This window comes from Oncorhynchus clarkii, chromosome 16, assembly GCF_045791955.1.
Source record: "Oncorhynchus clarkii lewisi isolate Uvic-CL-2024 chromosome 16, UVic_Ocla_1.0, whole genome shotgun sequence".
Taxonomy (NCBI): domain Eukaryota; kingdom Metazoa; phylum Chordata; class Actinopteri; order Salmoniformes; family Salmonidae; genus Oncorhynchus; species Oncorhynchus clarkii.
In genome coordinates this window covers 68,703,816-68,717,715 of record NC_092162.1, presented here as the reverse complement: position 1 = coordinate 68,717,715, position 13,900 = coordinate 68,703,816, and the positions used below count along the sequence as shown (strand labels likewise).

The window sequence follows — 13,900 nt, the reverse complement described above, 5'->3', positions numbered from 1 at the left end:
AATGATCAGATTTAGCATGGCAATTCAAATGAACTCTGCTCTGTATGTGGAAATCAATGTGGGCATTTAATGCAAAAAAATAAAAACATCTGCTCACTTACCTCCACCCATCTGAGTTTATCACATGTATTTCAATGAGGTGAGGTATGCATCCTCTCCCACGACCCCTTCTTATGCACAACACCACGACTCAGTCAAAACAAAGGGTAACAATCGTTTAATATAAACAAAACATTTATATACAGCAGATTACTGTAATATTTCCTCCATTTAAGGCTAAAACCAGTATTGACTACAGAAGCATTGAACTGAATGAAAACATTATTGGCCAAATAGTTTGGCATTGAAGATAAGAAAATGAAAACTAAATGACTACAGATGAATTTTAGACAATGAATTCAGGTTACGTTACTGTACATCTTGTTTTTAAAACCTAAATGCAGTGAAACCTTTGAATGACCCTAAAACAACATGGGACATGGATTGAATAATACAAATGTAGAATTAATTCAATTTAAATAATAAAGTCATACATTTTTTGGGAGCAAATAAACACATGAGGACAGAGCATGGTTTACTTTTAAGGCTGAAAGGTAAATACACAAAGTAATCATTATATATTTGAAAATGCCAACAACGAACATGAGTCTGAATTTGTTCTACAAAAAACCCTGAATTGAGAAGACATGGTAAAACGTCCACTGGGAACAATGCAGAAATCAAAAGTAGAATGATTAAATTAGATGATTTAAATTGCAGAAAAATCCTAATTGAACTACATGGTGATCTTGAAAACCAAAATGAGAATAATACTGGTTTGGAAGTTATGGCACTTCTGTTTCCTCAGTATCATGAAGTTAATTCATATCATTACAGGTCTAATACCACCAAGGTCACTGTCCTAGTACTGATGATTAAAAAACCCGAACTTCAGTTAAAACATTATTTTTTAGGTTGTCATAGGATCACTAAAACCTGACAAAACAAATTTACTCCATATTGTTCAATGCCAAATCCACATGTCAATTTCACAAACTTGAACCTCAATGCCAATACAAGAATGATAAAGTCTAAATAATGATTGTCAAACCTTTCGTACCATTAGCAGATAAATTATTATGAAGTTTGGTGAAATAATAACATAAATATTCACATTCCATTGTTTAAATGTAATTACTCTTCCTGCTTTACGTCCCCTAAGTGAGGTCACAGCAGGTGAGCTACTACATAACCCCAATATTTAAATTGAAACACAAATGCTGTACAAACAAAACAGGGCAAATGAGAACATTTCAGTTTTCTATGCTAGTCAAAGTGCATTACAAATGCTTATAACAAAGGCATCATTACAGACTTGAAACACAGCTGTGTTGATATCACAGTTTCCAACAGATCAAGTAACTGTGTAGGGACTCGGGAGGGCTACTAAAAGTTGCCTTTGAATAACAACATCAGCATTAGCAGACAACCCTCAGAGGCAAGTCAAAACACATTCATTTACTGAAAAACAAATCTTAACATTTGAATTCTTAATAGACACAATTTTCACTTCTATATTATTAAAGTTTACAGACAAGTGTTTAAGTTAAACATACTAAATAAGAGTAGATGCTGTTGCAAACAACAGACAGGGAAGTACATTTTTCTCTCCTTTCTGAAGAGCTTCCTGGATGGTCATTACATCGTGTTGCAGATTGTTGATTTAGATTGCACTGGTTGCTTTGTATATATATTCAGAAAGAGGAAATAAACAATGCAAAATCTTCAGCGCATGTTATGGACACCGCAAACATACAAAATATACATTTGGTTAAGTGTCAGACACTCTTAAATGTACATTACTTGAAGGTCTCATCAGTTTCAAATGACAACTTCATTTTGAAACAATTTAGCAACTTTCATATGTGCCACAGTTTTAAATAATCCAAAAAGAAAGTGTGACTAATCTGAATGTGAAAAATTAAGCCTGAGAATTACAAAGCAAAATAGCTAGTAATCAGTTGAGATAAACATAACCTAAGATACAGATGAACTGAAAATGTAGCTCAATGTGTTAAAAATAACACACCATCTAAAAACACACGGTCCCCATTCTCACCCTATTCACATTGAGGCCTTGTGATTCAATATGGCACCACTACAGATAGTTTTATCCACTTCATATATATAAACTGTATTCTAGTCTAGGCCTATTTAACTGTAGATAAGCCCTGAAATAAAGTACCTTTTCCTGGTCTACAGAGCGGCTATTAGTAACAGCTGTGACACCTCATTGTATCACGTTGTACTACACTGGACAATTTGTTCAGTAGATATTCAGACTGGCCTTTTACTGGACTCAACATAGCCATGAAGGGAACAAGTGGTGGACAAAGTGGTCAAATATGCGGACTAGCTTTACCACAAAACTCTGTTAGATAAAAATCGAAATAACTCAAAATATATTCTCTCTGAAACTTGAACGATGATCACTTAAACATTCATCATCCATTCAGAGTTCTTTCAAGTATATGTTAAAACTTCTGAGACAACCAATACTGATTAATGCCAGTATGAATTTGAATTTAAAAGACCATAAACCGATGGCCAAGTATTTATCCCCTCTGGATTAAAATATCATTCATTTATGCAGTATAGTATAGAGTTGCAATACCAGAACAGCATAGAGCTGCAATACCAGAACAGCATAGAGCTGCAATACCAGAACAGCATAGAGCTCCAATACCAGAACAGCATAGAGCTGCAATACCAGAACAGCATAGAGCTCCAATACCAGAACAGCATAGAGCTGCAATACCAGAACAGCATAGAGCTCCAATACCAGAACAGCATAGAGCTGCAATACCAGAACAGCATAGAGCTCCAATACCAGAACAGCATAGAGCTGCAATACCAGAACAGCATAGAGCTCCAATACCAGAAAAGTATAGAGTTCAATACCAGAACAGTATAGAGTTCAATACCAGAACAGTATAGAGTTCAATACCAGAACAGTATAGAGTTCAATACCAGAACAGTATAGAGTTCAATACCAGAACAGCATAGAGCTGCAATACCAGAACAGCATAGAGCTGCAATACCAGAACAGTATAGAGTTCAATACCAGAACAGTATAGAGTTCAATACCAGAACAGCATAGAGCTGCAATACCAGAACAGCATAGAGCTTCAATACCAGAACAGTATAGAGTTCAATACCAGAAAAGTATAGAGTTCAATACCAGAACAGCATAGAGCTGCAATACCAGAACAGCATAGAGCTCAATACCATAACAGTATAGAGTTCAATACCAGAACAGCATAGAGCTGCAATACCAGAACAGCATAGATCTCCAATACCAGAACAGCGTAGAGTTCCAATACCAGAACAGTATAGAGTTCCAATACCAGAACAGTATAGAGTTCTAATACCAGAACAGTATAGAGTTCCAATACCAGAACAGTATAGAGTTCCAATACCAGAACAGTATAGAGTTCCAATACCAGAACAGCGTAGAGTTCCAATACCAGAACAGCGTAGAGTTCCAATACCAGAACAGTGTAGAGTTCCAATACCAGAACAGTATAGAGTTCCCATACCAGAACAGTATAGAGCTCCAATACCAGAACAGTGTAGAGTTCCAATACCAGAACAGTATAGAGTTCCAATTCCAGGACAGTATAGAGTTCCAATACCAGAACAGCGTAGAGTTCCAATACCAGAACAGTATAGAGTTCCAATACCAGAACAGTATAGAGTTCCCATACCAGAACAGCGTAGAGTTCCAATACCAGAACACTATAGAGTTCCAATACCAGAACAGTGTAGAGTTCCAATTCCAGAACAGTATAGAGTTCCCATACCAGAACAGCATAGAGCGTCAATACCAGAACTCACATAAGGTTATGGTTAATAGGAGTAAGGTTGAAGGGAAAGGGGGATACCTAGTCAGTTGAGGATTAGCTGTGTTGTATGTCCAGAACCTACTACTCTACCGCATGAATTGTAACAGACTACTACTGACATGTCTAAGCCAGTGGCTCGGAGATAATACGCTGCAGTGTCAGTGGAATGTAACTTGTCAACAAAAGTCTTAACAAACAGAGAGAACCTGCAAGAAAACTATAGTAGAAATAGGGTTTGAGGGTTCCTATTCTGAGCTAATTATTCTGTACCTGTGTGCAAGCTATATGTCGGCCAGTCATATCAAAGAGAGGAAGGAAACCGTACATTCCTCCTAACAGTATATCAGAATCTGTTTTACACCATTGCATAGAAGCCTATCTCCTGTAGTGATTGGGCGCGTCAGCGAACATGTACTTGAGTCTGTACGCTTCAGCCAGGAGAAGGCCCACTTCCTCATTCCCCCAGTGGATTGTGGGAAGGTTCTGGAGTAACATGAGAAGACCCTGGAAAGCCAAAGACACATTTGATGACATTAATACCATGTTTGGAACCGGGTGGGTGGAAGTGTGCAAATAAACTCTGGTGGGCCTCAGTCACAATCTGCAAGTGTCATGAACACCGAAATATGCAGATCTGTTTTTAATGAGAGCTTTTCACTGGAGGGGTCAGGTCATACAAAAAAAAAATACACATTTTCAAATAGAAAGTACTCAAGTATTGTTCACTCAAACAAATCTCAAGAAAGGATAGAATTAATGGTACCTGAAAATCGACCATGGAGAGGATCTCTTTGCGCCACTCGATCAGGAAAGCAGCACAGACATAGAGGTGGAAGTGGGAGAAGCCCTCTTGTTCAGCCTGCAGGGATACACGACCGGTCAGCATGTGTAGAACACGTACAGATCAGCTCTGTAAATCACTCAGACATTCAGAACTAAACACAAAGGTTTCAATGCACATATCTATCTGTGTCCAGGGAGTTTTTCCTAGCCACCGTGCTTCTACACCTGCATTGCTTGCTGTTTGGGGGTTTTAGGCTGGGTTTCTGTACAGCACTTTGAGATATCAGCTGATGTACGAAGGGCTATATAAATAAATAAATAAAAATAAAATAAATACATTTGATTATGTGTGTGTGTGTGTGTGTGTGTCACCTGATAGGTGTCCCAGAGGCGTATGGTGCAGCGTAGAGGCAGCTCTCTCATCAGCAGGTTGTTCATCCAACGAAAAGCAAACTGCAGGTACTCCACCTCATACCTCTTAAAGTAGTTGTGTATGTCCTCTGTGAGAGAAAAAGGACACAGTCACACAGCGAGTAGAGAAAACACAGAGAGGATGAAAACTGACCCTGAGGCCATCTGAAAATGATGGGAGACTGGAGATCTACTTTCATATGAATTAAAAGGTAAGATCTTACCTCAGATACGGTAACAACATGAGGAGATCATATCTCACCATCGATTCTGCTGACCAATTCTTCCAAAGCTTTCACATTGTTCTGAATCCCTGGCTGAGCAAAAGTGTAGTTGTCCTGCACAGATTAAACAACAGTATCAACAACACGTCACCAGGATGATTTTATTTGTGATTGTGAAGGGGGGGGGGAGGGGTTGCTGCTGGGGACAACAGTGGGTCAGAATGAAGACCATAAGAGCAGATGCAGAAAAATAACTGACTAACATTACTAACCTGTATCCCATCCAGCAGCTTGGTCATGCACCAGAAGCTGTCTGCCTCAATGTTCCTCTGGGTGTTAAGAGGCAGGGAAGCTACGTCAAAATTCTCCACATCCTCCTCTGTGGATGTAAACCCAAACGATCAGTGCACGGTCAGCGAAACACAACCCTACTTCCAGTTCACTAAGGCAGGGGTCTTCCCTGAGGTCCTGGGGCCCGCACTTAAAGATGATTATTTTTTCTTGCCGTAAAAATGTGCACAAAAAAAAGAGGAGTTTTGGCATTTTCGATGCTCCCTGACTGCCTAGCTTTCGTTTCGATGACTGTTATCTAGCTGGACAGAGTGAAGAGACTATAGATGACTGTTAGGAAGCTATACAGAGTGAAGAGACTATAGATGACTGTTATCAAGCTGGACAGAGTGAAGAGACTATAGATGACTCTTATCTATCTGGACAGAGTGAAGAGACTATAAATGACTGTTATCAAGCTGGACAGAGTGAAGAGACTATAGATGACTCTTATCTATCTGGACAGAGTGAAGAGACTGTAAATGTAGCGCCATTATCATTTCTACAGTTTCCATTTGGTTTTAGTCATTTCAATGTCGATTGAGACCGTTTTCCCGGGAGGGATACAAAGAAAAAGTATTACTCAAACCCAATTCAATTCGCCCCACGGGTGGTTTGATAAAAAAAATAGATATATTTGAGTTTGACATGTGCACTAAGGGAAGCCGACTGGTTTGTAATGCTGACAAATATCCAGACAGGAAAAATGTATGCTTTAATCCTTCTGTATGTAATATAAAACAAGATAATTGGACACCCTGTCAGAGGATTCAGAGGTCATTTTCCTTTCATATGGACAAGCCTCATCTGGTTGGACAGAAATCTATGACACCCACCAGAGGAGGCTCTTGGGAAGAGCTATAAGAGGACAGGCACATTGTAATGGCTGGAATGGAATAAATTACACATGGTTTCTATAGGTTTGATGTGTTTGATACCATTCAATTTATTCCATGCCAGCCATTACACTGAGCCCGTCCTCCTCTACAGGTATAGGATCTTAATTTGATCGCTTTTGTTGCTGAGAATTGTTTACTGCACAGGAGGAAATACAAACTTGTAGTGTATTCGTGGGTTAAAATGGCTTCTAAAGTTTGTAATTTCCACTTTAAAATGTCAGACTTGATTTGCCCTAACAAAAAATGTATCAAACCCTACAAAAAAATCCTTATCCTCCAGCCAAACCTACCAACAAATTCGGAGAGGAAGACAACAAAGAATGGAGTGACCAAGTCATTGATTCCCTGGACATAGCCGCTGGCTGGATGGCGGATAGCCCAGATGAAGAGGATCCTCTCAAACACCTGATTGAACACATGAAGGCACAGACAGGACAGGATTCAATCCAAAGTGAAATGTCATGTCTATTACGTTGTAACAAAACTTCTCTCCAGAATATCAAAAAGTGGAATTGGCAGACTGTCCATCCAAGCCAGGCAACTAGTATGAAGACCTGAGAGAGAGAAGCTCACCTCTTGCACAGTGGGCTGCTGGAAAAGTGGAATTAGTGGATTTGTCCTTGGAATATCGATGTGGATCTGTGGAAACAAAGCACGGGCTACTAAACACTGACTCACTACAGTAGACAGGGCTACTTAAACACTGACTCACTACAGTAGACAGGGATACTTAAACACTGACTCACTACAGTAGACAGGGATACTTAAACACTGACTCACTACAGTAGGAATATTCTACTTAAACACTGACTCACTACAGTAGACAGGGATACTTAAACACTGACTCACTACAGTAGGCATATTCTACTTAAACACTGACTCACTACAGTAGACAGGGCTACTTAAACACTGACTCACTACAGTAGACAGGGATACTTAAACACTGACTCACTACAGTAGACAGGGCTACTTAAACACTGACTCACTACAGTAGGATTATTCTATTTAAACACTGACTCACTACAGTAGGATTAATCTACTTAAACACTGACTCACTACAGTAGGCATATTCTACTTAAACACTGACTCACTACAGTAGACAGGGATACTTAAACACTGACTCTCTACAGTAGACATATTCAACTTAAACACTGACTCACTACAGTATGCAGGGCTACTTAAACACTGACTCACTACAGAAGGCAGGGCTACTTAAACACTGACTCACTACAGTAGGATTATTCTATTTAAACACTGACTCACTACAGTAGGATTAATCTACTTAAACACTGACTCACTACAGTAGGCATATTCTACTTAAACACTGACTCACTACAGTAGACAGGGATACTTAAACACTGACTCTCTACAGTAGACATATTCAACTTAAACACTGACTCACTACAGTATGCAGGGCTACTTAAACACTGACTCACTACAGAAGGCAGGGCTACTTAAACACTGACTCACTACAGTAGGATTATTCTACTTAAACACTGACTCACTACAGTAGGCATATTCTACTTAAACACTGACTCACTACAGTAGGCATATTTTACTTAAACACTGACTCACTACAGTAGACAGGGATACTTAAACACTGACTCACTTCAGTAGGCAGGGCTACTTAAACACTGACTCACTACAGTAGGCAGGGATACTTAAACACTGACTCACTACAGTAGGATTATTCTACTTAAACACTGACTCACTACAGTAGGATTATTCTACTTAAACACTGACTCACTACAGTAGGCATATTCTACTTAAACACTGACTCACTACAGTAGGCATATTTTACTTAAACACTGACTCACTACAGTAGACATATTTTACTTAAACACTGACTCACTACAGTAGACAGGGATACTTAAACACTGACTCACTTCAGTAGGCAGGGCTACTTAAACACTGACTCACTACAGAAGGCAGGGCTACTTAAACACTGACTCACTACAGTAGGCATATCCTACTTAAACACTGACTCACTACAGTAGACGGGGCTACTTAAACACTGACTCACTACAGTAGGCAGGGCTACTTAAACACTGACTCACTACAGTAGTCATATTCTACTTAAATATTGATTCACTACAGAAGACAGGGCTACTTAAACACTGACTCACGACAGTAGACAGGGCTACTTAAACAAGGACTCACTACAGTAGATATATCCTACTTAAACACTGACTCACTACAGTAGGTAGGGCTACTTAAACACTGACTCACTACAGTAGGCATATTCTACTTAAACACTGACTCACCAGAGTGGGTAGCATTGGTTGTTAGGATTTAGTGCTTTGGTGACTCATGTATTACCTGTCTATATGTGTCTTTGTAAGTTTCGTCTGTCCTGGAGTGGTAATACTGTTCAATGAAGCCAAAGTACTCATCTCTCTTCCTCTTCAGCACCAGGTCTCTGCGCTCCATGTTGGCTGGGAGGTAACCCTGCCATGACAGAGAGGACGACAATGAAAGAGAAGAAAAGAGGATATTCTCTTGAAGATGTGAACAGTACTAGAACAGGGTAGAAGAGTGATACGAGTCAAGGGTCAATACTACAGTCAAGATTATGTAGATCATATCACAACAAATACCCAATGTGTTTGTAGTTGTCATATATACTACACTTAGTGTACAAAACATTAAGAACACCTGCTCTTTCCATGACACAGACTGACCAGGTGAAAGCTTTGATCGTTTATTGATGTCTCTTGTTAAATCCACTTCAATCGGTGTAGATGAAAAGGAGGAGACGGGTTAAAGAAGGGTTTATAAGACTTGAGACATGGATTGTGTCTGTGTGCCATTCAGAGGGTTAGTGGGCAAAACAAAAGGTTTAACTGCCTTTGGGTATGGTAGTAGGTGGCAGGTGCACCGGTTCGTGTCAAGAACTGCAACGCTGCTGGGTTTTTCACGCTCAACAGTTTCCCGTGAGTATCAAAAACTGGTCCACCCCTTAAGGGACATCCAGCCTACTTGACACAACTGTGTGAAGCATTGGAGTCAACATGGGCCAGCATCTCTGTGGAATGCTTTCGACACATTGTAGAGTCCATGCCCTGACAAATTGAGACTGCTCTGAGGGCAAAAGGTGGGGGGTGGGTCAATCGTCATACTCCTTGTGTGTGATCTCCTGCCTAGTCAAAGGTCATCAATGTACTTATAAAGAGCGAGTCAAAGGTCATCATGGTACTTACAGAGAGGAGCCTCCATGTAATGGGCCTCACTTCTCGTGGAATACCTGACCAGCTGTGCTTCCGGAGCTCCTCTGTGGATCACAAGGACCAGGAGATAGAATGAGAATACAGTACATACATTGTAAACACAACATTGGCCTTGAATTAGTTATTTCAATCTATAAGGTGGAGTTTATTCTCACCAAGGTCGGTGTTAGGACAGGACAGAAGGTATTTGAATTTGTCCAATCGGCTCTTGTCTCGCACTGTCATGATTGGGGCCCCAGAGGAATTTTGGTCAGAGATTCTGGCGACTAACGGGATGATAGGACGAACTGGGAGAGACTGTTGCTTCTGCAGGGTGGAGCGCACTGTGGAGGAAGAGACCCAGAGTGGAGGATCATGGGACAAGTCGCAAAGAGCAGACTATCAACAATATCAGTTTTTAGTTGATAATGAGAAGTATCTTTAATACATCCACATGGGATATGAACACTAAATGCAAAGACATGTTTCCTAAAATACACCCCACCCCTGACTTTAGTGTCCAGTGTCCACATTACCTGTATTGGTGTTGAGCAGGGCCTCACTGCTGGACTTCACCACCACTCTGCCATTGATCTGTCCACAGTCTGCGTCCTCCTCCTGCTGAAGACAGCCCTCTGCTGTTGGGGGAGCCAGCCGGTCTGCAGGCCCCGTGTCTGGCTCCCTGGTGGTGTCACTGGGTTGTTGTAAAGGAAGGGGAGGCACCTGGTGCAGGGTGGACGGGAGAGATGAGGGGTGAATGGGAGCTAACAAGTCCTCATCGTCCTCGTCATTAATGTCCCAGGCGTCGTTGGTGCTACGGGCAAATTCGTGGAAACTAGATGCTTTTTTAGACTTGAGATTGTTTCCCTTGGGAGTGTCTTTAGGAAACCTGCAGAGAGAAAAAGGGGGAGGAAAAAAATGTAATCTACGTGTCACTGATACAATGAAGATACCATTGAGTATCTACAGCACTCTCATGGTAAAGACAAGACGATGCATGGGACAACATACAATATAAAAAAGGAACAGCTGACCAAATGGCATAAAAAAGGCCAACAAAACAAATAGCGTAAAAAGAAAGACCAATGTGTTACGCTTCCAAACACACCGACGGCGTCGTTACGCACAGCAGTACGCAGCATCATCTGGATGTTTCTACAACACAAGTTCCAACGTTCACCTCCTGCTACCGTTTCTGTTAAGCCAACTACAGCGGACAGTTTGACTGCACACCGAGTTCTATAAATCCATTGTGTGTGTGTGTGTGTGTGTGTGTGTGTGTGCACCACACCGAACGCGCACTGCAACTGCCTCTGCGACGCGCAATGCTGCAAGGCAAACGCAGCGTTTCATTGGAAATGAATGTAATTCTGGTGTACCAAACAAACAACAAAAAAATGCAATGATGCTGTCGGTGTGTTTGGGAGCGTTAACGTGGCACAATCAAACCAACAGTGCCATTCTCATCCACACATGTTCAAGGGCTTTTGGCAATATAGACACGAACATCCACGATCTAAAGTAAGCATACAAATAGAAATATAAAAAAATAGAAAATGCTGAATGAAGGATGAAAAAGAATCCCTGCGGGCTGCATGCAGAGCACTTACGTGCGGTGTATTCTGGGGTCAAGGGGAGGATGCTGTGCTCCATAAACTGGCTGTATACTGTAGAGGAGAAAGAGCAGTGGCCTAGCAGCACTTCACTGGGGAGAACGTGGGCTCACTGAGGCCTCTTTTCATGTTTTCATTGACAATGTTGGCCATTATAGCGGACTCATTATGAATTTGCCAGGTTCATAAAGCATTGACTCCCCAGAGCAACCACTATGGGCAGACAGAGGACTTCATTTTTTCTTATCTCCCCCCCCCCCTAAACTATGAACCTCTCCTCTTCGGGGTTTGGAAAATGGTACAGTAGGAGTACAGCTGTAACACATTATGTGACGTGAGGCGACAGCCTTACTGACACCCCATGGAGAGTATCCACTCACCACCGATCTGATGATGCTACAAGACCTGAGACCTGCAACACACAGTCCAACGCCCCCCCCCCCCCCGTGTGTCTCCCTTTGTGTTTCTGACGTGAACCAAGCTCGGTTGGAGAAGAAATAGCCCTACTGTCGTAGATGACTAAATCAGTCAAGTTACTGGGTCTTTAAAACAGCAATCAGCAGTTAAAACAAGAACAAAGCCTCACTGTTTCGGTAAGAAGCTGAGGGATGGGGCTGGAGAAATGTACCCACTCTTAACTTCAAGGACTGACCATCCATTATATCAACATTATAGTTTTAACCACGAGGCAATACATTTTAATGCTATACAGTATAAGTTTAAAAAAAAATATATATATATATATATATATATATATATATATATATATATACGTAGCAACTGCAGATTGCCTCTTTAACACAATAATAGCTAATGTTGTAATGAAGTGGCTCATCAGCTGGGTCTTAGGAGGATATTGTAGGATATCGACATGATCTAGTAGCCTTTTAGTAGACTATTCATTTGTACAATGGCAATAACCCTGTCTGGTTGGTATCTCATAACAGCTTATTACATAGCTTGTTCTGTCAGGGATTGGGAAAAATTTTACTTCCTGTTCTTGGCACTAGTGTTTGCATTGTGGCTACCACCAAAGACAACACCCAATCCTTAGAGACCACTCACATTACCTTGGCACCTGCCTCCAGAGATGAGACACATTGTGTCCATTTCGGTCAATTTTCCCAGCCATAAAGGTTGTTCCACAAGAAAGGCCATAATGCCAATCTATTTGGTAATACTGTATTGGGGACGTTTCTGAAGTATTTTCTCAGTCTTTCCTGCTTATCCTAGATGTCAACGTTCACCCATTACAGACCACCTGACATGTTGTGTGGACATATGGTAGCCAAGACAAAGGCATGAAGATTACCTCATGAGCTCCAATGTGCAACAAAGACCACCACTTCCGTATTGCCTAAAGGGAAGGTTTATGTTTATTGTCATGAGTCTTGTCCTGGAGGCAGAACTGAGCGATTCCCCCATAGAACAGCTGCAAAGTCAAAATTGGCTATACTGTAAAAATGTATGAAAACAAGAAAATAGCTTTTTAGACTTAATTTAAGGTTAGGGTTAGTTATTAGGTTTAGCAGTGTGGCTAGGTTTAAAATACGATTGTATGACTTTGTGGCTGTGCCAGCGAGTGACCACTCTGCACAGCGGCCCCCAGAACAAGATTCATGGCGAAAAATGATAACCTGCGCATAACGGCTTCATAAACTAGCTATCTATCAAACAAGGTTAAGCATGTGTTTTTATTAACATTTAATGACACTGTAATTACGCAAAACCAACGCTACTATGCCCACTAAAATACAGAGTTAACTCGTTATCAGAATACACATTTATAATCTTAAAAATCACGAACGATTATTCATCATTAACGAGAGGGAGAACTGAAACATACCTTCCTGGAACCTTCGCGTTTTTCCTCCAGAAATGAATTATGTTGTCGGTGGCCATGCTCGGTTAATGCAAATCCCCTCAGTCTAACACGGCGCGCAGTTCTACAAATGTGCAACGCATTGGAGAAGATTTTAGCGTTTCAGATTCGATATACTAAACCGGCTTGTCTTTGCAGCAACCAACAATAAAAGTTTTGACGTGTGTCAATAATGTCCTTTTGTGGCAATTGCCGATACCGTATAATACAGAACGGTGGAGGTCGCCATCTTGGAGTACATTAACATGGACGTGTGATTGGCGGACGGGTTTAACAGGTGCATAGACACTTACCAATAGGAATACTATAGCGAAAGGAAGTCAACCTTCTCTGAACACGCGTCTTCCATCATGTTATAATTAAGTAATAAGGCCCGAGGAGGTGTGGTATATGGCCAGTATACCACGGCTAAGGGATGTTCTTTGTCACAATGCAACTCTTGAGTGCCTGCATACAGCCCTTAGCTGTGGTACATTAGCCATATACCACAAACCCCCGAGGTACCATATTGCTATTATAAACTGGTTACCAACTTAATTAGAAAAGTAACAATAAATGTTTTGGCATACCCCTGGTATACCACAGCTTTCAGCCAATCAGCATTCAGGTCCTCGAACCACCCAGTTTTTAAATTATATTATAAACTGGGTGGTTTGAGCCCTGAATGC

At 40.9% G+C, this 13,900-nt stretch overlaps 1 protein-coding gene across 2 annotated transcripts; it reads right to left on the bottom strand.

The window, feature by feature from the left end:
* Nucleotides 1–201: 201 nt before the first annotated feature.
* On the bottom strand, nucleotides 202–13,474 carry LOC139368970 (TBC1 domain family member 22B-like). 2 transcript variants are annotated; one of them, XM_071108501.1, is made up of 13 exons: nucleotides 13,197–13,465; nucleotides 11,348–11,404; nucleotides 10,274–10,626; nucleotides 9,914–10,081; nucleotides 9,732–9,802; nucleotides 8,851–8,979; nucleotides 7,105–7,170; nucleotides 6,822–6,936; nucleotides 5,575–5,681; nucleotides 5,341–5,416; nucleotides 5,040–5,167; nucleotides 4,648–4,743; nucleotides 202–4,388 (listed from the first exon to the last, which is right to left on the bottom strand). In XM_071108501.1, the coding sequence occupies exons 1-13, from the start codon at nucleotides 13,250–13,252 to the stop codon at nucleotides 4,260–4,262; spliced, it is 1,551 nt and encodes a 516-aa protein (XP_070964602.1). In that variant the 5' UTR covers nucleotides 13,253–13,465; the 3' UTR covers nucleotides 202–4,259. The 2 variants fall into 2 exon arrangements, with proteins under 2 accessions (XP_070964602.1, XP_070964603.1); XM_071108502.1 differs by lacking the exon at nucleotides 11,348–11,404 and having other exon boundaries at nucleotides 13,197–13,474.
* Nucleotides 13,475–13,900: the final 426 nt, after the last annotated feature.